The 26,048-nt window shown below is 40.2% G+C and overlaps 2 protein-coding genes across 5 annotated transcripts in view; one reads left to right on the top strand and one right to left on the bottom strand.

Annotated features, from left to right (window-relative positions):
- Nucleotides 1-17,191, top strand: part of Mtrex (Mtr4 exosome RNA helicase) — a 61,246-nt gene extending 44,055 nt beyond the window's left edge. Inside the window, exons 21-27 of one of the 2 annotated variants that reach the window (XM_031360297.1) lie at nucleotides 1,248-1,436; nucleotides 2,989-3,152; nucleotides 5,193-5,298; nucleotides 7,070-7,126; nucleotides 8,275-8,437; nucleotides 15,627-15,731; nucleotides 16,945-17,191. In XM_031360297.1, coding sequence (XP_031216157.1) covers nucleotides 1,248-1,436; nucleotides 2,989-3,152; nucleotides 5,193-5,298; nucleotides 7,070-7,126; nucleotides 8,275-8,437; nucleotides 15,627-15,731; nucleotides 16,945-16,997 — 837 coding nt within the window. In that variant the 3' untranslated portion in view covers nucleotides 16,998-17,191. The remainder of the gene's footprint in view (nucleotides 1-1,247; nucleotides 1,437-2,988; nucleotides 3,153-5,192; nucleotides 5,299-7,069; nucleotides 7,127-8,274; nucleotides 8,438-15,626; nucleotides 15,732-16,944) is intronic. The other variant, XM_031360298.1, reaches the window with a different exon arrangement.
- Plpp1 (phospholipid phosphatase 1) overlaps nucleotides 17,085-26,048 on the bottom strand; it is a 61,002-nt gene continuing 52,038 nt past the window's right edge. For all 3 annotated transcript variants that reach the window (XM_031360299.1, XM_031360300.1, XM_031360301.1), the window contains exons 4-6: nucleotides 25,678-25,735; nucleotides 18,442-18,618; nucleotides 17,085-17,520 (exon numbers count right to left, since the gene is read on the bottom strand). In XM_031360299.1, coding sequence (XP_031216159.1) covers nucleotides 17,395-17,520; nucleotides 18,442-18,618; nucleotides 25,678-25,735 — 361 coding nt within the window. In that variant the 3' untranslated portion in view covers nucleotides 17,085-17,394. The remainder of the gene's footprint in view (nucleotides 17,521-18,441; nucleotides 18,619-25,677; nucleotides 25,736-26,048) is intronic.

Genomic DNA, 26,048 nt, shown 5'->3' with positions numbered 1-26,048 from the left:
GACACCAGCAGACTCCACAACATACTCAGCACCAGCATCACCCAATTTGATGTTATCAGAATGTTGTTTCTGACAAATGGCGATAGGCTTCGTGTTGATGACAAGTTTCCCATTCTCAGGCTTTAACTGTGCCGTGGAATATAGGTAGGACTTATTCTTGAACTTATAGACAATGTAGTTGAGGTCAGTAAAGGGTCATTGTTAGCAACAGTACCCATTTTGCCCAAATTGAAGGGGAGCCCCAGTTAGCTGGCAGCAGAGTTAAAGGCTCTCAGTATGGCAAATTCTTCCACCTCAACCATCACTGTCCTATCTCAGAGATGACTCTAGCCTTGCTGAAGAAGATGCAGCTGTCTCTGAAATGAGGAAGAACAGAGAGCTGATATTTACTCTCTTTGCTTCTTTTTCTGAGACAAGACCTCATTGTGTTGTCTAAGTTGGTCTCAGACCCTAAGCTCAAGTAATCACTATGCATAGGCATCCCAAGTGCCTCACTCAGTTAATCTCTACTACTCTGTTTACCGTGCTTAGGGTAGAACCCAGGACAAGTGCATGCTAGGAGGGTCCTTACTATTCAGATGCTATGACTTTTAGAGTCCAACACTAACTATAGATAGGAAAAACAGCCCATGGGCCATGCCTTCTCTGAACTCAGGATCTTATCATGTAATCAAGTAACAAAAGTTAGCAAAAGGAGTCTTTTTAAAAGTTTGATTTCTGACTCAGTAATTCCCTGGCTAGAAATGCCCCAAATCATGTAAAAATTGAATATTCCACATGAATGATATGAAATAATAAGATAGTTACATAAGATGGCAAGATGTTATACAACTTAAACATACAATAGTAGTTTTATTAGTAAAACTACACATCACACCCAAAACTAATGTGTTATGTTATACAATGCTAGATATATTAGAGGATTATAATATATTCAATTGGCATTAAGTTGTAGCATAGCAATTGAAAAGGAATTTTCAGGCTGTGGTGGTATTTATAATTCAGAACTCAGGAGGTTGAAGCAGGAGGATGTCAAGTTGCATAATAGATACAGTAAAGTAAGACCCCGGTTTATCCTGCCCCACTTCTCCCCAAAGTGAAATTTCAAAAAACAAATGCCATGGAAAATTGCTCCCCAGTTGTGGGAAAAATATATGTAGAGTCCTTTTTGTGGCCATAGACATAGTAAAAATGAACACAAAAGGAAAGTGTGACTTTATTAATGAGTTTTGTGTGTTTTATTTCAGGAAGTTCAAAAGCGCTTTCCCGACGGTGTTCCTCTGTTAGATCCTATCGATGATATGGGCATTCAAGATCAAGGATTGAAAAAAGTCATTCAGAAAGTAGAGGCTTTTGAGCATCGAATGTACTCACACCCACTTCACAATGATCCTAATTTGGAAACTGTTTATACACTTTGTGAAAAAAAGGCACAGGTATGGTAGAAACAAATTATTTTAAAGCTTTATTTATCTTTCTTTCATGTGTGTAAGTTTTACCTGTATGTACCACACACATGCCTGGTGCTGGAGCAGGCTTGAAGGAGTCATGGTTGGTTGTAAGCCCTCGTGTGTGTAAGAGCAAGTCCTCATTGCCAAGGCAGTGCTCCAGCTCCTGGAAAGAATTCTATCTATAGTAGGTTTCTGTGTATTTCATTAAATATGCTATTGTTTTGATCTGTTTTTATTTTCTGAAGTGCAAATGTCTAGCTGTCTTTTAGATAAACTACAAATGCTAGTAAGTCAGGATTCACCAAGAGGCCTAGGGCAGCAGAGTGCAGTAGAGATTCAGGGTAGCTCACCTGTGTAGCATTGTTAGGAGAAATGCTGGGATTAATAATAGGTTTATTTCAGTCAGTGTGCCTACAGTGTCGTTTCATTGTTATACTACAAAACAGTCTTACATACTGGGCTCTTTTCTAACTTAAGTTTTACTTAAGTTTTATGTCTCTTGTAGTTTTTGCCAAAGTGTTTGGCTCTGTTTATGTAGGCATTTCAGTCAAAGAAGTCCTAGAACAGTTTTTTTTTTCTGAAAGGCCTGATAGTCGTGCTAGTTCACAAACAGCCATCTAGCATAGAAATCATTCTTATGGCAGTTCATCAGTTCATAGCAGTAGATTATTATTACTTGCTGAATTAAACCTGGGGATTACTCAGGAGCTCTTTGTAATATTGTGTCTCAGTTTTGTCAGTAGTAAAATGCAGGTTTGATATTGTTACCTTTTGTAATAGCTTTAAATTTTCATTTATTAAGTTACTATCCTGTGCAGGGGGTTGGATTTAAGACCTTTCTGTGCACACTAAGCAGGTGCTCTGCTACTGAGCCCCTCCCTGCCCTCACTGAAGAGCACAGTGAGTGATGGAACTCTTTGAAACTGGGCATACCAGTAACCTGGATAGACATAACTGTTCATCACCTTTATCATTTTCTTTCATTGTACCTTAATATTTAACAGCATACAAAGCTTTAGAGTTTCAACTCTTTTTAATTCCTAAACTTTTCTTTGTTTTTTTTTCTGAATTTAAATCATCTATTTCAGAATATGATTACTTTTTCATTCTTATAGAACCATTCTCTTGCCACAGTTAGAAAATATGTAATATTTACTAATTATCTGATTTAAAAACTCATTCACTTAAACCTAAAGGTACACTTTTAGTTATTCATCTTTTATGTATTAAATAATTGGTAATTTTTAACAAGGATATTTTATGTTTTCCACATACTTAACATTTTGGCTAGTGTTTGAGAACTTTTCAGGTACATCCTTCCTCTCCTGGAATTGCATCTAAGCTCCTACAGCGTGCACGCGCGCGCGCGCGCACACACACACACACACACACACACACACTCAACTGTCTTGAATTTTTAATGAAGGATACAGATAAGATGACCTTACTAAACTACTTTTTTGTGGGGTGGTATTGTTTATCCCACATTACACTATTCAGTTTATTGTTAAGCTGTCTTTACTTTTATATGCCCTAGATTGCAATAGATATTAAGTCTGCAAAGAGAGAACTGAAGAAAGCAAGAACTGTTCTGCAAATGGATGAACTCAAATGTCGCAAGCGTGTTCTAAGACGGCTGGGCTTTGCTACGTCTTCTGATGTCATAGAGATGAAAGGACGGGTGGCTTGTGAAATAAGCAGGTAAATTTTCCTTCTGCAGAGACTTTTAAATTATATTCTGTAGTTTACACAGGCAACACTTGTTAGAAAACTGCTGTTTATGAAGGTTTTATCACGTTTCCATTTTAAGTATATTTTGCACCATGAAGTTGAGAAATTAGAAAAGTCTTATGGATCCTAGTAATTACCATAGGCATTTCTAGCTAGCCTATTGTTATAGTTTCTACGAAACACATTTTCTTGTGTGTTGAGATTCTTTATATATAATTTGTATTACATTGTAGTTTATATATCATCTTGTAGTTTTTTTTATACTTTAAGAATATTCTGCCTTGACACTTAACTCTGATGACCATGATTCATATATATAAGGAGGAACACAAGAAAGTGAGCAAGTTTTATTCAGGTTTGAGATAAGAGTAAAATACAATGGCATATTAGATATCACAGCTCAAATTTGGAAATATAGAGTCAACTCTGTTTTGCATCCATAGATTCAACTCACTTGTAGATAGAAAGTTATGTTGAGGGCTGGAGAGATGGCTCAGTAGTTAAGATAACTGACTGCTCTTGCAGAGGTCCTGAGTTCAGTTCCCAGCAACCACATGGTAGCTCACAACTATCTGTAATGGGATCTGATACCCTCTTCTGCTGTGTCTGAAGACAGTGATGTACTCACATAAAATCAATCAATCAATCTTTTTTAGAAGAAAAAATTATGTTGAAGAAAAGTAAATGCATATGTACAACGTTTGTATAGTCAGAGGTATGTCAGATCTCATTACAGATGGTTGTAAGCCACCATGTGGTTGTGGGATTTGAACTCAGGACCTTTGGAAGAGCAGGCAGTGTTTTTACCTGCTGAGCCATCTCACCAGCCTGAGTAAATGTTCTAATAATTACTATACAGAGATAATAAATCCTTAGTAAACAGAGAGTAACTTATGAGATTCTTAACCAACTTTAAAACAAAATAAGGGAACAAAAATAGAAATATAAGATTTTTACTCATTGAACTAATTGTTGAAGGGAAAGAACTTACTGTTTTGTGTTAAGAACCTGAAGCATCTTATTTTCTGAAAACAAATACTTGTAACAATAGATTTTCATGTTTTTTGACTTGTATATCAAAGTTTCCATAATACTTCTTATGTAGTCAAATGTTGAAAAGATGATTTAAAAAACCTGAAAACATGGCATAATCTAATCACAGCAAATGCCTTATCTTCTAATGTAAATCCAGATATAAAAGTGATGCAGTTACAGAGCATGATCTATTAAAATACTGTCATGATGATGCAAATCAGGAGCCCAAAATAATGAGGTAGCACTAAGGAAATCAGGACCCACTGTACTCCAGACAACACATACTCGGAATGCAGTGGAGTCACTGTTGAGCCGCTCCCCATTCCAGATGTGCTGAACTCTAGAGCAAGAAAGAGCTCTTCCAGATTCAGGTGACCATTGATGAGCAGTACTCACTCCACTCAGGTTCTCACCTGCCTTGGCCACATTCACTTGCAGCATTGGCTCAAAAACAGCTCAAGTACAGAATGGGTCTCAGGGTGCATTCTAGTTATAATTTCCAATAAAAATTTTTCTATTGTTATTAAACACAGAATTCTCATCACACTCTAAGTGACTAGAAGTAAAAAAATAAAAGTTCTTTGTACCAACAAAATAAGCATTAAGAAATGGTTACTTGAGTAGGTATGTGCATTTGGATATCATAAAGTGTCTATTTAATGTCTGCTATTTACATATTGACAAATAGAAAGGTCGACCATTTCCTTTAAAAATCTTGGTTATACCTGTAGATCTTTCTTCATGATTAGATAATACATTTTGTTAATAACTATCCGTTAAAAATTCATGTTTAGCATTGTTAGTTTAGTGTGTGTGCAGAGTCCATTCCCACATCTTTCCTCAAGTATCTTCTATTTTTATCATGAATTCCCTTTTAATCAACTGTAGGTTATTTAAAATAAACTCCTACAACTTAACGGGAAAAAAAAAATTCATGTTTATATTGTGACTTGTGAAATTTACTCTCTGTTTTAGTGCTGACGAGCTCCTTCTAACAGAGATGATGTTTAATGGGCTTTTCAATGACCTTTCTTCAGAACAGGCAACCGCACTGTTAAGCTGTTTTGTGTTTCAAGAGAATGTGAGTTAATATAGTGTGCTTTCTTTATTCATACATCAGTTTTGATTAAATCATACAATGGATATTTATTAATAATGAGACTTGTTTTCATGTTTATATGCCACATGATTAAGCCAAAAAGAATATAATAAAAAATTTTGATATGATAGATAATATGTGCTAAACACACTGGGTTCTATTTTAAAATGTTTCTAAAACTACTCCCATTTTTTTTCTGTAACATTAAAAGAATTTTGAATATTATATAAATCTTTCAGATATGGAAATCAATATCCACAAAAATTTATTAAGCACCCAGTATTTATAGTGTGCATAGATCTAGACGTTGGAAATGCAGCAGAAATTTTTGTTTTTCATGGCTCATATGTGGGAGAATGAAGAAGTTGAACAGCTGGGTAGAAATACCTGTAGAAAAGGCCTCCCCAATGTGAAGTTTCAGTTGATGCCCAAATGAAAGTCTTCACTTTCGGGCGCACACATTCAGAGAGCGCACCACTTCTGCTCAGATCAGGGCCGGTGCTTTCCACCTGTGTTGCCCTGAAGATAGAAATGTGATCAGTAACTTGCTCATGAAGGAATGCTGTCAGTAGCACTTCTTAACATTCATTCTGTATAGTTTTCCTGTTTACTAGTCCTGTTGACAAGCTTTTGTTTTCATAAGAATAATATGGAATGTCGTTTATGATGTCTTATATGATGTGTTTACACACACATCAACTGAATTGAAACTAAGTCTTGCATACTAATGCAGACACTCATTCCAGCTAATCTGTAGCTGCCTTTTAAAACCTTTCAGCCAGACCCAGTTGTTCAAGTGCCTGAATTCCTAGCAGTCATAGAAAATGAAGATGAGACAAGAATCTCAGGAGACTTGCAGGGCAGCTAGCCTAGCTAACACATTGACAAAGAGATGCTGTTGCTAACAAGGCAGGAACGTGAGGACCTGCATGACACTTGAAGGGCATCTTCTAGCATTTGCACTTGTGCGGCATGCATGAGGACACACACACATACGCACACACACACACAGAGTTATTTTAAATCCTCCCAGTCCTGAACATACTTTTCTTATGGTGAAGTCATTTGTTTTATCCCGATACTTATTTTCTCTCTTTAACAGAGAAGGAACCCAACACAGAAGTCAAGTAGCTTTCTTTAAATGGTTATAGTAATAGATTAAATTGTTGTCTAAGTTAAAAGTATTGAAAGTCAGACAGGCATAGTGCATATGGTTTTATAATCCCAACACTCAAGAAGCAGAGGCAGATGAATTTCTAAGTTCAAGACCAGCCTGAGCTATGCAGCAAAAACAAAATAGTATTAAGTCCAATTAAAATTTGAATTGTCATATATTTGATCAACATTGAGAAATATAAGATTAGGGACAGCATTTAAGTATTCACTCTATATTTTCACTTTCTACAAACTTCCCTAGTAGCTATACTCAAAAATAAACTGCTGTTGAACTATTGATGATAGCTAGAATGCTATCTACAGTATTCTCTTTCTTTCCTGTTCCATTTGTATTCACAGAAATTGCTTGGATAGCACACTTTGCAAAATTAGCAATGTAGTATTTTCTTCTAAAATGTGATAATTAATTTTGAGAATAGTGATTTTGTGTATGAAAACCGATAGTTGATTATAAATTCCAAATGCTAATGATTGAAATCTTGAAATCTGGTGTGAATGCATTGAAAAACTTCATTGCAGCAAGCAAATAGTCCTTTAAGCTTGAGTTTTCATATTTCATTCTTTTTCCTTATCATAGTCTAGTGAGATGCCCAAATTAACAGAGCAGTTAGCTGGACCACTCCGACAAATGCAGGTAAGCTAATCATTTTCAAAGATTGCCACACTCACAGTCTAATGGCACTGCTTCATTCCACATGTGTTTAAACATAAATGCATTTGCTCTCAGTTGTGTCTCTTGATCATGTTTTATTAACTGTCTTGATAATTCAGTCTAGAAACTGAGCATCTACTTTCATTATTGTCACAATATATGTGCTTTGTAAATGTGAGTTAGGCACACTGAATTTCTGTTACTTACTTTCTTCCTCAGTATCAGCCATGGTAATTTTTTTTTAATTTCATTTATTTTTATCTTATGCATTGGTACAGTTGTTTTGCCTGCGTGTATGTCTACACCACATTGTTAAGTGCCCATAGAGGTCTGAAGAGAGTGTCACTTATGGGTCTCCATGACCTGGGACTGAAGATGGTTTGTAGCCACTGTCCTTGTCCTGGGAGTTGCACCCAGATGCTCTAGAAAAGCAGTTAGTGCTCTTAACCACTGAGTCATCTCTCCAGCCACCATCTTCTTCAACATTAAAAGTAACATTTAGTTCTAGTATTTATTAGCTTTATTTTTTAAGAAGAAATTTTAAATATTTAGTTTTATTATTTTCTAATTATATGTATGGGGGTGGCGTGTGAGTGTGAGCACAAGTATCCACAGAGGCTGCAGGAGGGCATTGGATTCCCTGCGGCTGGAGTGAATTACGGTGCTTGGGAACCATCTGATGTGGTTCTGGAAACCCAGCTCTGAGTCTCGGGAAAAGCAACATGCTCTTAACTGCGATGCCATCTTTAGCCCTTTGTTTCTCTTTTAAGACAGTTTCATGTAGTTATATGGCTTTCTGATGTTCAAGAAACAGATTTGGTTAGATGCTGCTGTTGGGTTTGAGTAAGTGTAGCGAGTTGTAAGATTTGTAGTAAATATGTGACTGGCACAGAGGTTAGCATCCTCTGGCCATATTCCAGCACTGGGATTGATACCCTGGGAAGACTTGGCTGTGGCATGACTTGCCAGCAGGAGTCCTGTGCACAGACAACTCCCAGAGACAATACTGAATATCTGTATCTTTCCTAAAAGAAAAGTGATTTTGTAGAATCTTGCTTGAAAGCCTAAAGAAACAGTGGCATGGAAGATACTCAGTGTAGAATCTTAATTCTGTCCTTTATTCTTAAAAGGAATGTGCTAAAAGGATTGCAAAAGTTTCAGCAGAGGCAAAACTGGAGATTGATGAAGAAACTTACCTAAGCTCATTCAAGCCTCACCTGATGGATGTGGTGTATACCTGGGCAACTGGGGCCACATTTGCCCATATCTGCAAAATGACCGATGTCTTTGAAGGTAAGGCTGTAGTCATCTCACTTTGTACAAAGGAAGGATTTTACCAATCAGGTATGATGGCAGTGTGATTTGAAGCTTCATCTCATCAACCCTCCTATACTATATTTCCTCTCTGCCCACAAAAAACCTGCTGCTCAAAGAGTGAGGTCTTTAATAGCTCACAGTAGGTAGCAACAATTGAGTCTGAAAGAAGGAAGCATGACAGATTGGTGAGCTTCCTTCCCTGGGTCACCTGAGTCAGTGTACAACAGGGCTTGTGCTCAGAGGGGCCAAAGCAGTGAAGTAATAACCCACCACTTTTGTCACCGTGCTTTATATTAATGCTCATTCACTACATAAGTAACAGCGAGACTTACTACCATGTGTGTTCAAGTGTATGCATCTTCAGGAAGTCACAGTGACATGTGACAATAGCAGTGCAAAACAGAGAGGCATTTTGTTTATTTTAAAGTAATAAGTAAGAAGCAGACAGTAGCCAGGTGTGTGGCATGCACTTTTAATCCTAGCATTCAGGTGGCAGAGGAAGGTAGATCTATTGTGAGTTCAAGGACAGCCTGGTCTACAATTTCTAGCTGTGAGGGCTACATAGTGAGACCCTATCTTGAGAGTTGGGGCTGGAGGAGCAAAAGATAGGGTTTGGTTGAATTGTTTTATTTTGTGGGTATTTGCTGCTGCTGTTGTTATTTTGGTTTGGGTTTTGGTTGGTTGGTTGGTTCTTTTTCATGAGTCTGGTACTTGGTGGATAACCTGAGTTTTTATCCCCTGCACTCATGTAAAAAGTCAGGCACAGCAGCAGCACATGCCAGGGGCCCAGGAGAGCTCCAGGGTTAGTAAAAGACCCTGCCTCAAAAAATGAGGTGGAGAACAATTGAAGACACTAGCCATCAGTCCTGGCTTCCATTTGTATAACAACCCCTATCTCCCACCCACCTTCCCTCCACCACACATAACAGCCATGTGTTATGCGATGTCTTATGCAAGGGTGATATTGAGATCAATTTGAGGAACTTGAAAAACAGAAGTTACTTTCTTTGTCTCCTTGAAAAATGGTTAGATTGTTATTTTTTCAAACTAAATTTTAATGACTATCTGAGCTAATGCTTAGGGCATCGGTGCACCCACTCAGGTAGTAGATCTGTTAGGACTATACATTGGCTTTGCCCACCACGTCTGACTCTCTTACCTATGCGTGGGATGAAGTTGCTGTCTGCTCAGCATTTGGCATCAGGAGATCCTTATGAATTATCTGTTGAAGCTGTTTCCTTGTGCCTGTTTAGGATTTTGAGGCAAATACTATGTAATGCCTGTTCTTCCAATAGTGCTTGGAGGGTAGCTTTACCCCTTCCTATGATAGGATACTCAGTGTTGAAAAGGAATTTTTACTAATCTGTATTATTTGTGTTTAAACAGTGGTACAAATTTAGTGCTAGATGACTTGGTAACCAGTGCTTAATACTTAGTTGATGAGTAATTCTGAGACTCTCCTAGGCACCAAGTCCTATGCCAAGTACAGTGTAGGCAATGTCTCTGCCTTCAAGAAAGAGATGGCATAAGTTGGTATTGGTGAGTAGTTAACAGATATATGTGAGGTCCTAACCTTAGACTAAACTAGATAGTAATTAGTAAGGGTGTGAGCCTCAGTGATTTAGACAGAAACATTCTGAGGGAATTGTACTTATGAGAATGATTCTGATTTCTTCCCTAGATAGGTTTTCCAATGCATGGAAAAGATAGCTCTTGCAACTTGTACAGCAGAGATGCTTAGAAGAGTGGATTTAATCTAGTGTATTTATATGTACTCAAAAAAGAAAACACAATGACTAGCGAAAGTTTAATTTCTTGGAGGACTAGACAAAAAGATAGATATCACCACTTGTTAATACCAATCAGATAGTGTGGGGATGAGGTGTGTGTCTGAGGTTTTTGTCTTACACCTCATCTGGCTGGCTCTAATTGATGAGGCAGAATGCTGGAAGTAAGGCAAGTCTTGAACCACTTAGAACTACTGCAGTAGGTTCAAAGATGCTGGATAATTCACTGCTCAACAGTAGTCTCCACTAACCCATGGGGAGCAGCCTCTCTGCTGCAGGAGCTGTGGACAGTGTGTGTGTGTGTGTGTGTGTGTGTGTGTGTGTGTGTGTGTGTGTGTACATGTACAGAATGATCTGTTTTGGAGATGCTGGGCAGGAGCCAGAGCCAATGGATGTGTAGCCTGTCCTCAGTGCCTCGTTCTCCTCAGTGTCTCTTGTTGTCTGAAGCTGTGTCATGACTCAGTTTCCCACAAATGACTTACAGTGTGTGAGTACCCTAACCTGGTTGTGTTCTCTTGCTTTAGTTCTTACATGTTTTCTGAATTTACTTAGAATGCTCTAGCTCCTGATAACTGGCAGATTCTGATTTAAATTCACTACCTATATTTATAGAAGTAGTACAAACAACTTTAGATTGTTTCTACAATGTTTCTTGGTACTCATTTGAAGTCTTTCAAAACAAATATGAGAGAGTACCTCACTTTTGATGCCTTATGTAGCAGAAGACTGACAGATTCACTTCAATTCTATATTGCCCGTGAACCAGCCACCTTTCCAGAAGACTGTGCATTTCCATCTGAGCCAGTACCTAATTTACATTTTTGGATAATTTGCATAAACATTTAGGGTCATGGTTGCATACTTATTACCTCTTCTATCCCACCCTCTTGGTTTGTGTAGAAGTTTTTTTTAAATATTTATTTATTTATTTTATGTGTATGAGTACACTGTAGCTGTACAGATGGCCGTGAGCCATCAATTGGCTGCTGGGAGTTGAACTCAGTACCTCTGCTCTCTCCTTTCCCGCTCTCTCTGGCTTAATACACTGCAGCTGTCTTCAGACCAGAAGAGGGCGTCAGATCTCATTATGGATGGTTGTGAGCCACCATGTGGTTGCTGGGATCCGAACTCAGGACCTTCGGAAGAGTAGTCAGTGCTCTTACCCTCTGAGCTATCTCGCCAGCCCCTGTGTAGAAGTTTTTATAAGTGAGCTGCTGCTTTCCTTCCGAGGTAGTGGTGGGCCCAGCATTCCTTGCATCTGAGGAAAGCAGCAAGGAGAGCCCACATAGATGAGTTTCCATCGTGCTGTGGACTTTGATGAAGCACTTCACACCTTATTCCATTTAGAGCATACAATAGTCCCACAGGTGGAGCCTGTTATGTCTGTTTACCCCAGACAGCTGAAGATCCTGTAGGTTAATGAAAGAAATTTGGAAGGAAAGGTGGAAAGGTAACTTTCTTGGTAGCGTGTGTAAAAGCTGGAGCCTTGCACAGTCTAGGAAGGCACTTTGCAGCCAAGCTGCATTTCCAGTCCTTCTAATGGTTTGCATTTTAAGCAGGGTCTTGCTGTGTAGTTCTGGCTGGCCTCACCTTCCAGTAGCTGGGGTTATATGTAGTGCTGTGTACTATACTACTGAGCTGTGGTACCTGTAGTTCCTGTATTATAGCTCAGTGATCATATCTTTAGTGACAGTAGCATTCAGCTAGAATGGCATTGTTTTGTTTTGTTTAGTTTTTGTAGCTATGGCCCAATTTTAAAAATTGGGAGTAGCTTTCATGTATTTAAAGTGTTAACCATCTCTCAAAGTGGAGTACACCTATAACACTAGCACTTGGACCTGAGGTAGAAACTGGTTTAGTTTTATCCTTGCATGTGATTGCTTCATGCTTTTAGCTGTCTCACCACAGGCAGCTGTTGTTAGATAGATGCCACGGACCACTGAGCACTCTCTGTCACTGATCTCATCAATCCTTCTCTGTTCATTTTATCACTTCCTCAGCCAAGTTTGGGGTCGAGGCAACAATGACAGGCTTCTAGCTTATTACAGGTCTAAGATTCTGCATGACTGAACCCCAAGGGTGAAAGGGAGCCCTCTGCTGTGAAGGAAAGCCAGTAGATATTCCTCCCTCTCATATTTGCCTGGGGCATCCCAATAAGTCAGAACAGCCCCCTTTGGGGGTAGGGTCTAACAATTTAATTCTGGCTGGCTTATAACTCACTACATAGTGTAGGCTTAAAACTTAGAAATGTCCATCTGCCTCTGTCTCCTGAATGCTAAGATTAAAGGCATGCAGCTCTTGATACCTCACCCAGTCTGTTGCTGTTAGCCTGCCTGTGTACGGGCACTCATCACCTCTTTGTCTCAGCAGTAGCAGTGCTGGCTGGCACTGGCCAGTGTTTCCTACTTGAAACGTGTCTTCTGTGACCGCTCTGTTACAAATACTAGTAATTGAAACAGCAAATCTATTTGTTCTTCAGATTTTTCTAAGTCTTGATAATAGTCTGTTAGGGTCATATGAGCTGCTCTCTAAGAGGAAGTAAAGCATAGGTGGATATCACTTGGCCACATCCTTATCCTCTGGAGGCCTGCTGTGGAGTGAGCATTCTCCCAGCTTTCCATTTGAGCCCTTCAGGTGCTTCCCCTGTTCTAGTCTCAAAGATAGATCATGAAGCAGCTGGAATCTTCCTCCCTCTGCCTTATTAGTCATCATCAGCATTTGGTGACCACTGTTCTCAGACTGGATGGCATGGCTAAAATGTGCTCCCACATCCATCTACCTCAGCAACTTTCCTGGGTAGACATTCTGTGGCTTCCTTTACCATTTCCTTAAGAGGCAGTTCCCAACATCATTGCTCTCCTTGTGCATCTGTTTCAACTCCAGCCCAGCTTTCTATCAGTCCTGCTTCAGAAGGAAAGCCAGCAGTCATCACTGCGCCCAGATCATCACTGCGTGCACTTTTCCTTTTCCTTTGCAGTTCACTGTCTTTGCCATTCTGACTCCCAAGGTCATCTTCAAGTCTTTGTCCTCCTCCTAAATCCATATGATAGCATCCAAATACACTAACAAGCTGTGGGAAAATCTAAGTAAAGTAATAGTATATAGTACTGATGATTTACTACTGTTCCTAGGAAGGTCTGATGAATTCTGAGATTATAAAACATAGCTCTTGGGTTCAAGAGGTCCTCAGTGGCTAAGAGGACCCCCTGCTCTTTTAGAGGACCAAAGTTTGATTCCAAGCACCCACATGGGAGCTCATAACTACCTTTAACTCCAGTTCTAGGGAAATCTGACACATACTTTTGAATTCCTTGGGCTCCTGTATGTGTGTATGTGCATACAATATTCCCTGGCAATATGCACATATTGTTTCTGCTGTTCTAGCACATAAACCTCCTTAAATGTCTTTTAATTTTTTTTAGATGTGTTTTATGTATGTGTGTGTGGTACCTGTGCAGAAGTGGGCAGCGTACAGACACACACACACACACACACACACACACAAAAAAAATCATACTCTAAACCTAATTTTTAATGTCTGTATTTATGGAATATGGAATTGCCCTGCCCTGGCTTTTTACAGCTTAAATGTGAAATACATACTATATAGTCTCATATATTTGGTCCCCAGCTATAGCTGCTCTTTTGTGAGGTTGTAGGACCTCTGAAAGATGGAGGAAATGGGAGCAGAGGGGATTCAGTTTGGCCCTCCTACCTGTCCTCTCTCCCACCACCCCTATCCACCTAGATGCTTGTGGGGGAAGAAGGAATCCCTGAGTATTGTTGGAATGGGCATAGCCATATCAACAATCCCAGTGCCTCAGACTCATGGAAATGGTAAAGCCTTCTTCCCCAGGTGAGGCTCTGGGATGATATAGCCTTCCTCTGGCTCAATCCAGTACATGTGTTTACAGATAGTTGGCCAGAAACAAAAAGTCCTAGCAACCACAGCTTCCTCCTCTCGGAAGACTGTAACCTGAAGCTCTTCCCCTAAAGACCGCCTACCTCCTTGTACTGTATATAACAACACACTGAGTGTCTAGATTACATAGCAGGTGTCTTCCATCAGAGAGAGCACAGCCCACTCCAGATTTTCTGTCTGTCTCTTCAGATTCTGTCTTCATCCCCATGTTGCCTCAGTCAGGTTCTCAGGACTTGGCACATGTTCCTTCTAGAACACCCTACTGTGACTTCCCCATGATGGACTGCTGAGCCATAGCAAAAATAAATCTTTTACCACAGTAGTGAGAACTTAACTAATCTATAGTTTACTACTTTTATTTTTGGCTTTGACTCATTTAATAAACTTTCTCACCAACAGCCAAATAACTTCACAAAAACTGAATAGTAGAAGTAGGCTGCCATTGCCTTCTTTCAAGTTAGACAAATCCAGAAGAGGAAGGACTCCTCATTTTAAATGATATTTAGTGGTATTTACTGATGCTCAGTAGCAGAGTTCTTGTGGAAGGTCCTGAGATTTGAATTCCAGTATTATTTGGACAGAGGGTCTCACTGTGTAGCCTTGGCTGGCCTAGAACTTTTTATATAGACTAGGCTGACCTCAAACTCTCTGAGGTCCTTCAGTGCTGAGACTAAAGCTGTGTACTACCACACCTCTCTTTCCTGTTTTTATTCTGCTTTGAGTTTGTATTTCAGTCATTTATCCCAGGAACATACTGGAACATAGTATGGAGGGTGAACTATCCTAGTGTTACGAGGAGTCAGAATGTGGCCACCTTTCCTAAAGCTTGCACTTAAGATAAATGTTCCTAATGCAGTCCAGGCATTACAGTGACGTCCCAGAGTTTTAATTCAACAGGTCCCTCTTTACACAATCTTAACAAGTAGCACCATCTAACAGCTTCAGCTTTGATAGATTCTTGTCTTCCAGTTGCAACCCATAGGGAAAAGTTTGTTTCCTCTTGCTACTTCTAAGAACACACTGTAAAAACCAAACAAAACATTGAGGGAACAGCGAATAGCCCTGTTCTCACAGGTATGCTTGTAGTATCCAGAATCCTGAGTAGGGCACACACAGGGTCCTTCCTGAGGAGCTGGACTCTGTTAAGCTCTTGTGTACTGTCTCCATGGACTTGCTGCCTGACAGAGATGTCCTCATCCTCACAGGCCCAGTGAGCTGGCATGCTACCTTCCTCCAGTCGGTCTTTTCTCTAAAGCCAGAGAGTTTGGTTTACCCACCTCTAAAAACATGTCACTGCATCCTTAGAATATGTCCTTTACGGACATTAATCAGAGGTGGGGGCTAATTAGACCTTTTCTGTAATCACCAGTCATGTTTTTGTGCTTTGCAATTTAGCAAATGTTTTATTCCTCCTGGTTGTATTTACAAGAAACTCATTAATTCCTTTTCTGTCCAGGCAGTATAATTCGTTGTATGAGGCGTCTGGAAGAACTGCTTCGACAGATGTGTCAAGCAGCAAAAGCCATTGGAAACACAGAGCTGGAGAACAAATTTGCTGAAGGTCAGTATCTAGTTTATAAGCCTTTTATGGTAATGTAGGCAAATCTTGAGACTTGGACTTTTGACACAACTTAGGACATTTTGAGGTATCTTTAGCTAGACTATCACAGAGGGTCCTCTAGTAGTCAATACATTAAAAGTGGAATTTTTAGGGTTTCGTTTTTATATATTAGATTCCCACTTACACATATTTATTGACTACTTACTATGTGTCCAGCATTGTTCTAAGAACTGTAAGAGTGAACATAAAAGTGCAATTAGAGCCAGGCGTGATGGTGCACGCCTTTAATCCCAGCACTTGAGAGGCAGAGGCAGGTGGATTTCTGAGTCCGAGGCCAGCCTGGTCTACACAGTGAGTTCTAGGACAGCCAGGGCTACACAGAGAAACCCTGTCTCGAAAAAAAAAAAAGTGCAATTAGTAGAGCTAAATAAGGAGATAAATAAGTCAGTGGTCATTAAGTCTGCAAGAAAAGGAAAGTAGATGACACAGAGATGGTATTTGAGGCCTTTTATGTATGCTCAGATTGTTTGAGCAACATGGGGCTGGTGTGGTTGCAACAAAATGAGGATAAGTAAGGGATTGGAGGGAAGCGAAGTGGCCAAGTCTCAAGAGTAGCAAGGAGGATGCAGGGAGACAGGTAAGGAAGGGTGGTAAAGTGTAAAGAGGAGGGAGGGAGTTGGGAAGCATGCTATTTATAAATAGCTCTCATCTCTACTTGTCTACTGGGCCAGACAAGACAGACTGTAATCATCCATGCTGGTAATTCCTAACTTAAGTATCTCACCATCTTACTACATTCCACACTGAGTGATTAGACTGTTGATGGAGACAGCCATGGAAACAGGTGAAAAAGAAAATGTATGCTTGTCCTGCTTTAATGTATATAAAAAAGTTTCCCAAGTTGTCTAATATGAAGATAACTGCTTGATTGGGATCATCTACTTCTGACAACTTAGATCCTTTTCTAGAATCACTTTTAATAGCCTTAGCCACTCACCCAAACCATAACATAGTGTAGTTGGCAGTGGAAAGAGAAAGGACTTGGTCTCTCAGGTTCTTCAGGTGGCTCTGAACTCTTTTAAGCTAACAAGCTTTTATATTCAAGGTGGTTCTCTTACTAGTTTAGTCAGGACTGAGTCGTAAAATCATGGTTTGAGAAAGTTATAATGCTTTATGGTCTTGTAAATTTAAACATTATTTTCTTTTTCTTTAGGAATTACCAAAATCAAGAGGGATATTGTATTTGCTGCCAGCCTCTACTTATAGAATTCAGTGTTATTCACCACCTGTCTAATTACAGTTGACTACAAATGCTTACAAGTGTTGAAGTAGTTCTCCCAACTCAAGAAAGTGATTCACAAGCATTTTATTATACTTAAATCAAATATCATTCTGAGAAGGCATGTAACATACACATTTGTACATAGCATCTTTCAATAAAAAAATGTACAGGTGGGGCAGTGTTTTAGTGGAAGGCTTAATTTTTTTTTTTTATTGAACTATTAGATACTCATTGTGTTAAAAGTAACTATATACACAGAAAAAGTCGAAGGTATAGCAGCAGTCCTTTAATAAACGGCCTGTACACTAGGAAGTAATATGCATCTTCCTGCCTTCTGCCTCCAGCAGTTTTCCTTGAAGCTGGCCAGCTCCCCTGCACCCTTCAGGGCTCGTGATTGCTTGAGTAGCTCTGTGCAGTGGTAGTTTCATGTAGAGTCGTATGTGAGTCCTCTTCTTTTTTTTCACTGTGAGAATATGTGTCCTTGAAGAAATCTGATACATACCAAGCCTATATAAACAGAGCAGAATATTTAACAGTATGATTTACACAAGTTTCAAATCATATACAAACTTTCAGGAACCAATTAGGAATGTAAAAAAATAACTGGCTAGTCTGGTTGTAGTGGTGCCTTTAATCCCAGCACTGGCGAGAACAGGTGGGTCTCTGGCATTCCAGGCCAACCAGAGCTACAGAAAATCACTATCTCAAAAAACAAAAACAAACAAACAAAAAACAAAAAAAAACTGGCTAAAAGAAAAATATTTTGAAGAAAATTCTTCAAAATGTTTTGGTACATAGCTTCTTCCTTCAACCAACACTTAAAAATAATTCATTAAACAACTATGAACTAACTAGTACCCTCAGAGCTCCCAGGGTCTGAACCACCAACTAAGGCCTGCACATGGAGGGGTCTGATTGTTCTGGCAGCATGTGTATAGTAGAGGATTGCAATTTGATCATCAATAGGAGGGGAGGAGCTCGGCCCAGTGTAGGGGAATGCCAGGGCCAATAAGTGGGAGAGGGTGGGGTGGCAGGCATGGGGAGGGGGTAGGCAACAGGGGTTTGTTTTTGTTGTTTTTGTTTGTTTGTTTTTTGGAGGGGAAACTAGGAATGGAGAAATTTACATGTAAATAAAGAAAATATCTAATAAGGAAAAAAAACATTCTATAAAAAAAATTCATTAAGTAAATTAATTGTCAATTCATGAAAAAAGGAAATTGTTTACTACAACCATAGGATTTAGAAATAAAAACACTAAGAATTTTGTAACATTGACAAAGAATTACCCAGTTTTTACCTGTCTGACCTATCCTTTTATGAATTCAAATTAGAACTAGTGAGCCACATTCTCTGCCTTGTCAGGTGTCCTCCTGGGGACATCCAAATGCTGAGCAGTGTAGGCATCCGGGCTGCTATTCTGATACTTACAACCAAAATCGCAACAGCAGCTCCTTGAATGAATCCAACTAACACATCACTCCAGTGGTGTTTGTAATCAGACACTCGAGAAAGGCCCACATAGATGGATAAAGCAATAAGTCCAAACTGTAGCGTGGGTCGTAAGAGCCTTGCCCAGTCTCCCTTCATCCTAGCTTGAAGATAAAGCTGATAGAAAAAGGGGGGTGTGAGAGAGGATACTTGATTTAAGAAGCCAGTTGAAAACTTGAATATCACCCAGCACACCTCTAAAGTGTTGACATTTAGATTATCAATATATCTATATATGAAATAAAACTTTAGGCAAGCACTTTAAAGCAACACTCCTCCTGTCCCCGCTCCTATTAGTATTGCCCCAGTAACTTGTTATTTAGAAGAATGTATTACCTACTTAGCTATTTCATGCCCTTCAGATTTTAAAGCAGGGTTTCACTGTTTGTAACTAGACAGGATTTCAAGGTAGTCCTTCCCTGTGGTCTATGTTAAAAGTCTAATACTGTATAGTGTTGTCATTTGTTCCTAGACTTGGAATAAACTGCTAGAATTCAGACAAGGGTTTGCCCCTGCTCTAGGCCAGCCTCCCTGTTTCCTACCTAGCATATCTAAGGACTGTTGACTTAGCTCACTAGTTTACCAAAGAGCTCTGCTATCCCTAAACTGAGACTAAGTCAGTGATCTATGTAAGTAAATATAATACTCTGCCTAAATAAGGAGTGTGTGTTATAGTGCACTCGGCCCAGGAAAGAGATCTGCTCTTCTCCTAACCCTGTTGCCCTCTTCCATACAGAGTACATCCCTTTCCACTGTCTCTGGCACATAAATACCTGAAAGTTTTGATGTAGAAGGAAATCTTCAGTGAAGCTATTATCATTTTAAAAACAAAACAACCATGCTGCTTTTAGTCATTTTATAACAGGTGTAATCCTTGCACTCAAGAGGATGGGAAATTCCAGGCTATCTAGGACACAAGAACTATGTCATGCCTCCCCACAAGCACCCTACCACCCCTAAAAACAAAAATGTAATTATCAACATTAAAAACCTTCAGGCTAGGAGGGATAGCTTAGGGTGCTGACTAGTTCATGTCAACAAGCTAGATTTAGAGAGGAGGGAACCTTAATTGAGACAATAACTCCATGAGATTGGGCTGAGGCAAGCCCTTGGACATTTCCTTAATTAGTGATCAATGAGGGAAGACAGCCTATTGAGGGTGGTGCCATCCCTGAGCAGGTGTTCTATAAGAACAGGCTGAGCAAGCCAGGAAGGAGCATTCCTTCATGGCCTCTGCATCAGCTCCTGCTGTGCCTGAGTTCCTGTCTTGACTTCTTTGGATGATGAACTGTGGGGTAGAGCATAAAGCCAAATAAACTCTTTCCTTGCCAAGTTGCTCTGGCCATGGTGTCATTGTCATAGCAATAGTGACCCTGAGACAGTTTGTAAAATGCTTGCTTTGGAAGGACGAGGACAGCAGTTGGATCCCTAGCACTCATAAAGCAGACATGCACTATGGTTTGCATTTGTAATCCCAGTGCTGGGACAAAGACAACATGGGTCCTTAGCCAGCCAGTCTAGCCTTTATTGATGGACTGAGAGACCCTGGTTCAACAGGGGAGGACAACATTCCTGAGGATGACACCAGGAGTTGTCCTCTAGCCTCTGCATGCACAGGGGCATTTAAAATAAATTTTATTTAATATAAAAATAATTACATATACATAAATCAGTCCAATAATTTATGAATGACTGGAATACTGTTTAAAACTATTTACAAGGCATAGCAAGTGCATGGTATAAACATGTAGTTATAAAATTCCATAGCAGTTGTTTAACTTATTAGCTAGATTAAGTGCTACTGGTTCTTTATAGAGCCTCTACCCCCCCCCCCAAGCCCCTGCTTTTTTTTTTTTCTTTCTTCTTTTTTTTTTTTTTAAGAATTTCATCTCAAACATTATTTCCACCTCAATTATGAAGTTCATTTTAAAGAAAAGTTTCTGGGCTGGAGAGATGGCTCAGTGGTTAAGAGCACTGCTGCTCTTCCAGAGGTCCTGAGTTCAAATCTCAGCAACCACATGGTGGCTCACAACCATCTGTAATGGGATCCGATGCCCTCTTCCATTGTGTCTGAAGGCAGTAACTATGTACTCACATACATAAAATAAATCTTTAAAAAAAATAAAGATAAGTCTCTAGACTACACCTGAAGCCAAGTTCTGGGTACTGTGAACAAAAATTCAGCTGTATGCAACAGGTTTTCCCTTTTTTCAGATGCTACAAATACCTAAGAATTACAAATATTTGCAAATAAAGATGTTCTAGGGAGAATTTTATTCATCTCTGCTGGGAGGGTGGGCAGGTGTACAACACCTCTAAATGGAGTTAGGAAGATTCATTTTGATTCATTTCAATCTGACATGAGGGGTACTCAAGATGGGACTGGAAAAAATATTTCCTGTTTAATGCTGCAAGATCCCTCTAGCAATATTTTCCTTTCAAAGGAGGAAGCCTGCAGAATGTTACATAGTATTTTTGCAAAATGTTATTCCCCAGCTGGCAAGGGAAAGAACATTGACTGTGGACCAGAGTCAGTCAGGTCCAGCACACCCTGGGGCGTCCTCCTCTCCATAGCCAGTTTCTTTTCTCCCTCTTCCACCCACACAGGTATTTCCCCTGTTATATAGAAACATGGTCTCCACCCAGAAATCACTTCACTTGGTTGGGAGTAAGGTGTCTGTGTCTCTTGGTTGTGGTTCTACATTAGGAACTTTATAAAAGGAACACCAGAACCTGACGTTCTGTCATCCCTGTGCTCACAGGGACACTGTAGAACTCATATGAGATGTGAATTCCCAAGAGATGGTTCAGAATGAATGAGACCAAGAAACTCAACCAACCAAACAAAATCCACTTTACTACACTGAGCATTCCTCCCTCCCTGAATTTTCATCTACATACAAACCTCAGAAGGCTGTGGTAACTGATGCCAGCCAAGCTCCAAGTCTCACAAGGAAACTGCCTTGAGGCATTTCTCTTTCCTTTCCCATCTAGCTCAGTGGTTCTCAACCTTCCTAATGTTAAGACCCTTTAGTGCAGTTCCCCATGTCGTGGTGAACTCCAACCATAAGATCCCAGCAAGTGAAGTAGTGCCAATGAGTAAACCCAGCCACATTTTAGAAACCAGGTAGATGACCTTTGTGAAAGTGCTCCAGGTTCAGGTTTTGTGTCTAAGAAAGCAGTTGTGGTAAACCTTCCTGCTCACTACAGGGCCAAGTGTCCATTGAGCTGGAGACAGGCTCCTCTCAGCTTATTTGGGACATGACAGATTGTACAGGCAGCTTCTTACTCCTTGGGAGTGACTTGACTAACCAGTGGTTACACCTAGAGAAGACGGTGGAATAACCTGGCGAATTTGCCTGCAGCAAAAGTGCAGATGCTTCCAAATTTATGCTGACAGTACAACACCAGGACTACTGGCTTTTATATATATATATATATATAATTTATTTATTTATTTATTTATTTATTATATGTAGGTACACTGTTGCTGTCTTCAGCCACACCAGAAGAGGGCATCAGATCTCATTACGGGTGGTTGTGAGCCACCATGTGGTTGCTGGGATTTGAACTCATGACCTTCTGAAGAGCAGTCGGTGCTCTTCCCCGCTGAGCCATCTCACCAGCCCGACTACTGGCTTTTTAAACATTTGAGACAGTTTGGGCATTTTCCCCATGCTGGTATTACCAAGGATTGTGCTCACACATCCTAACACCCATAGAGGCAAGAGTGGGAGATAAGGATAATTGGCAGGATAATTAGGTCATGGAGGCAGAGCCTTCATAAATGGGACCCAGGAGTTCCCATACTATTTGCATTGTGTAAGGCTACAGCAAGTCAGAAGTGTGCAGCCAGAGTCCTATTAGAACCTGACTCATACAGAACTGTCAAAGACACATTGCTGCTCATAAGTTATCTGGTAATAGATTACCACACCTAAGCACCTATCCTAAGTTAGGGTATAACTAGTCCACACTAAAATTTCTGAAGTTATATTTAGTTTCCATTAAATGATATAATACCACACCTGGAAATAGACTGTTGAGCAAAACACTTTGCAGCTGGTTTATTTCTGTTTTGCCCAATGGCTGACCTTGTTAATACTTTTATGGTCTCAGGTTCCCCCACTTACCATTTTAAACTGGAGTCAAGGGGTCAGTTATTTGAGGACTGAGGATGTATATAGCTCATTGGTACTTGACTGATATGTGTATGCAGTAGGGGCTGGAATGATCTCTACCACTATAAAAAGGGGGAGAGCTATTTTTAGAATAGAAAGATAAAAATTTTTAAAGTCTAAATATTTGACTTTTACTGGAAAACCCCCAGGGCCAGTCCAACACTAACAGCCTCCTCAACACAAATACACACCCAACAAGCTATATAGATTGATTCACCTACATTTGAGAATGAATCTGGCCAGGAGAAGAGTATAAAGCATGTATTTGGTCAGGCATCTCTTGGCATCTCTACCATTTATGGAGACCCTAATTCACATTCGTCTTTGAGGCATGAATTCATCACTGCTCAGTGCTTCTCCACAGTTTTAATAGATCTTCAAGAGACATAATGCTAAGTGGTCCAGGGCCAATGCTCAGTGACCACAGCCACAAGGCTCAAGGAAGGCACCAGGAAGGGTCAACTAGGCAGGGGCCTGTACCTGGGAGAACAAGGCTAGTTATGCACCTTTGTGGCAGGAAGGAAAGGGGTAATGGATTTTGTTACAAGCCATGATGTAAACCTCAACAGGATAGCTCCACAAAAAGCAAAACAACAACAAAACCACCAATACATTTCTCAATATCCTCTAAAGGCTACTCTGACTGTCATACAAATTTGCAATCTTTGGAGCCAATCAAATTCAAGGATAGTCACAGAGCAAGTGCAAAGCAGCTCTGCCCTGAGTTCCCTCCAGCACTGGCACTGAGCTCAGGTCTGGGCTGCCTGCCAGGGCACAACAATAGTCAAAGGACAGGCTCTAGGAGAAATTTTTAACTAGAAGTTAATTTCTAAGTCAGTAATCTTCAGGCTTAAAATAACTATCTCCACCCAAACCTGGGACTGACCTATAATGCCAAGATGCCCAGAGAAACAAGATGAGTCACTACCTCAGGAATGTGGGAGAGGGGAGGTTGGGTTGTATATAAATAGGGAAGTCAGGAGTCACTGTTTGTGCAGGGCTCAACTCAAAGCTGGACCTCTGTGTCGATCAAGTAAATGTCTCTACTGTGTCAAGACCGTGAAACATCATGGATTTCTCCAGAAATGACTTGGTTTATAAAGAACCTACCTATACTTTTATCTCTTTATGTTAAGTGCACATGTGAGTTTAAGAATGTGGATACATATATTCATATACCATATTGAGGCCAGAAGTCTATGTTGGGTGTCTTCCCCTATTGAGTTCCACTTGACTGTTTTATTTCGTGTGTGGGTGTTTTGCCTCCATGTATGCCTATGTACCATGTGTGCGCCTGGTGCCCTTGGAGGCCTTAATGGGATGTTGGTTCTCCTGGGACTAGAGTTACAAACAGTTTGAGCCACCATGTAGGTGATGGGAATCAAACCCTGTCAGGAGACCTGCAAAGCTCACAGACCTTACCAGCCCCTACCAAGGCCTCGCTCTACCCTTCACCTCTAAAGCAGTAGTCACTCCACATTTTTCCTACATGGAAATTATAAGAAAGAGTTAAAAGTGTAAAATGCAAAGCACTGATAGTAACCAAAGCAGATCCTTAGGGTCATCTGAAGAACAGAGACACTGATACTCAGATCATGAAAACCCCACAGACCCATCTAGGTCTGGCCCAACACTTCAAAAGCCAATCAGCCCAGCTCTCCTACATGTCCTAGTTAGAATACAAAACACGGGTTGGTTCTTTGGAACAAGTGTTAACTTTTCCTAATGAGATAAAGAGAATGTAACTACTCTAAAATGAATCGCACTTCCCAGGGCAGAGCTATACAGAGGTCTGAGTGTGTCTTAGAAAGGAACTCTAGATACTGCTGAGTCTGGGCCCTGTTGCTTCCTCACCAAATTACATTACTGTAAGAGGAAAGCCTTGCAATTTTCAGAATGTTGGACCCAAAAATTACCTAGTAACAGCTTGAAGTTGTAGCCCTGAATGTTATATAACATCTGCAATTTTTTACACTTTTTTTTTTCAAGTAAACACTTAAAGTTGATTATAAATTCTGAGGTCAAATTAACTTTTATGCATCTACTCAACATTACACTTTATAGATTGCCTTCCAAAGCTAACACTATCCTGGAACTCACATCTTCCCAGTGCTAGGTCACAGTGGATTGTTTTCTAACTTTTAAATACTAATGTTGTATTTAATACGACTAAAGGGGGAAAAAAACAAGAATCTATAAATTTACATACATTACAACTGTGTAAAAATTTATTTACAAAGAAAATTAACACAGGACCATTAGATGGCTCAGTAGGTAAAAGCACTTGCTACTAAGCCTACTAACCTGACCTCAATTCCATCACCCACATGGTGATGAGGAGGAGAGACACTTACAAGCTGTCCTCTGGCTTCCAGAAGAGCACACACCCACACCAGTAAGTAAATATAATAATAAAAAGAACTTTTTTAAAAGAAAAAAAGACAAAAAATTTTAGCTGATCTGTGAGATCAAAAGCCTCCCTCCAAATGCTGGGAACACACCACAGAGGGGCGTGTATTATTTCATAACTAACTACCTAAGTACAATAAGAATGTGATAAAATATAAAAACTGACCTTTAAAGACTTCTAGAATGTGTACTATCCCTGTCTTATGTACTTAGCTCTGGTTTAGCAAGCTGTGAGGTGTCCACCTTTTCTAATTCCTCCATGCCAACTTGGAACATGGCAAGTACTGATCCACAGGCTAGCTCTCACAGCAAGACCAGGACCATGCAAAGTCTTTGGGAAATGTTTCCGAAAATGAAAAGAGGACACACCTGCTCCGACTCACGGGGGTTTCCTCACAGGGCAGAGAGGAGGAGGAAAGCCACAAAACCATGGGCCTGCCACCCAACAGCCTGCTCAAAGGGCACAGAGGGACAGATCAGCTCCCGAGCAGGAGCAAAACTGCTTGCTTAGTTCTGTTATATGCCACCAAGGGGAAGGAACCTGCCTGTGCCCAGCGGCCAGCCCATGCAGCCGTGAAGTACTTACTGCAACAAACAGCATGGTGTACATAGAGAATGAAGAGTGTCCCGAGTAGAAGGACAACCTAGGAGAAAAGAAGAGCAACGTTAGCTTTTTGTCCTAGAAGCCAAGCTTTCCCTCCCGTTTTTTCTCTGTTTCTTTTTGGTGATCCTGATCAACCCACCTGTGCACCCTTGGCAAGAGCTCTACCCATGAACCACACCCCAGTCCTAGACTGTTTTTGGCTTTGAAATCTCCTTGGCTCCAGAGATTGAAAGTAGAAAGAGATGGAAAAGGAAATACTCTCCAGTAAGACAAACTAAAGAAAACCTCAAAAGTGACACCACCTTTGTGAGTTAGGAGGCTCAGTGCTAAATGCCACGGGGGGGGGGGGGGGG

The sequence above is a fragment of the Mastomys coucha genome, unplaced genomic scaffold (assembly GCF_008632895.1).
Source record: "Mastomys coucha isolate ucsf_1 unplaced genomic scaffold, UCSF_Mcou_1 pScaffold8, whole genome shotgun sequence".
In the NCBI taxonomy this organism is placed as follows: domain Eukaryota; kingdom Metazoa; phylum Chordata; class Mammalia; order Rodentia; family Muridae; genus Mastomys; species Mastomys coucha.
This window is presented reverse-complemented; position numbering and strand designations above follow the sequence as displayed.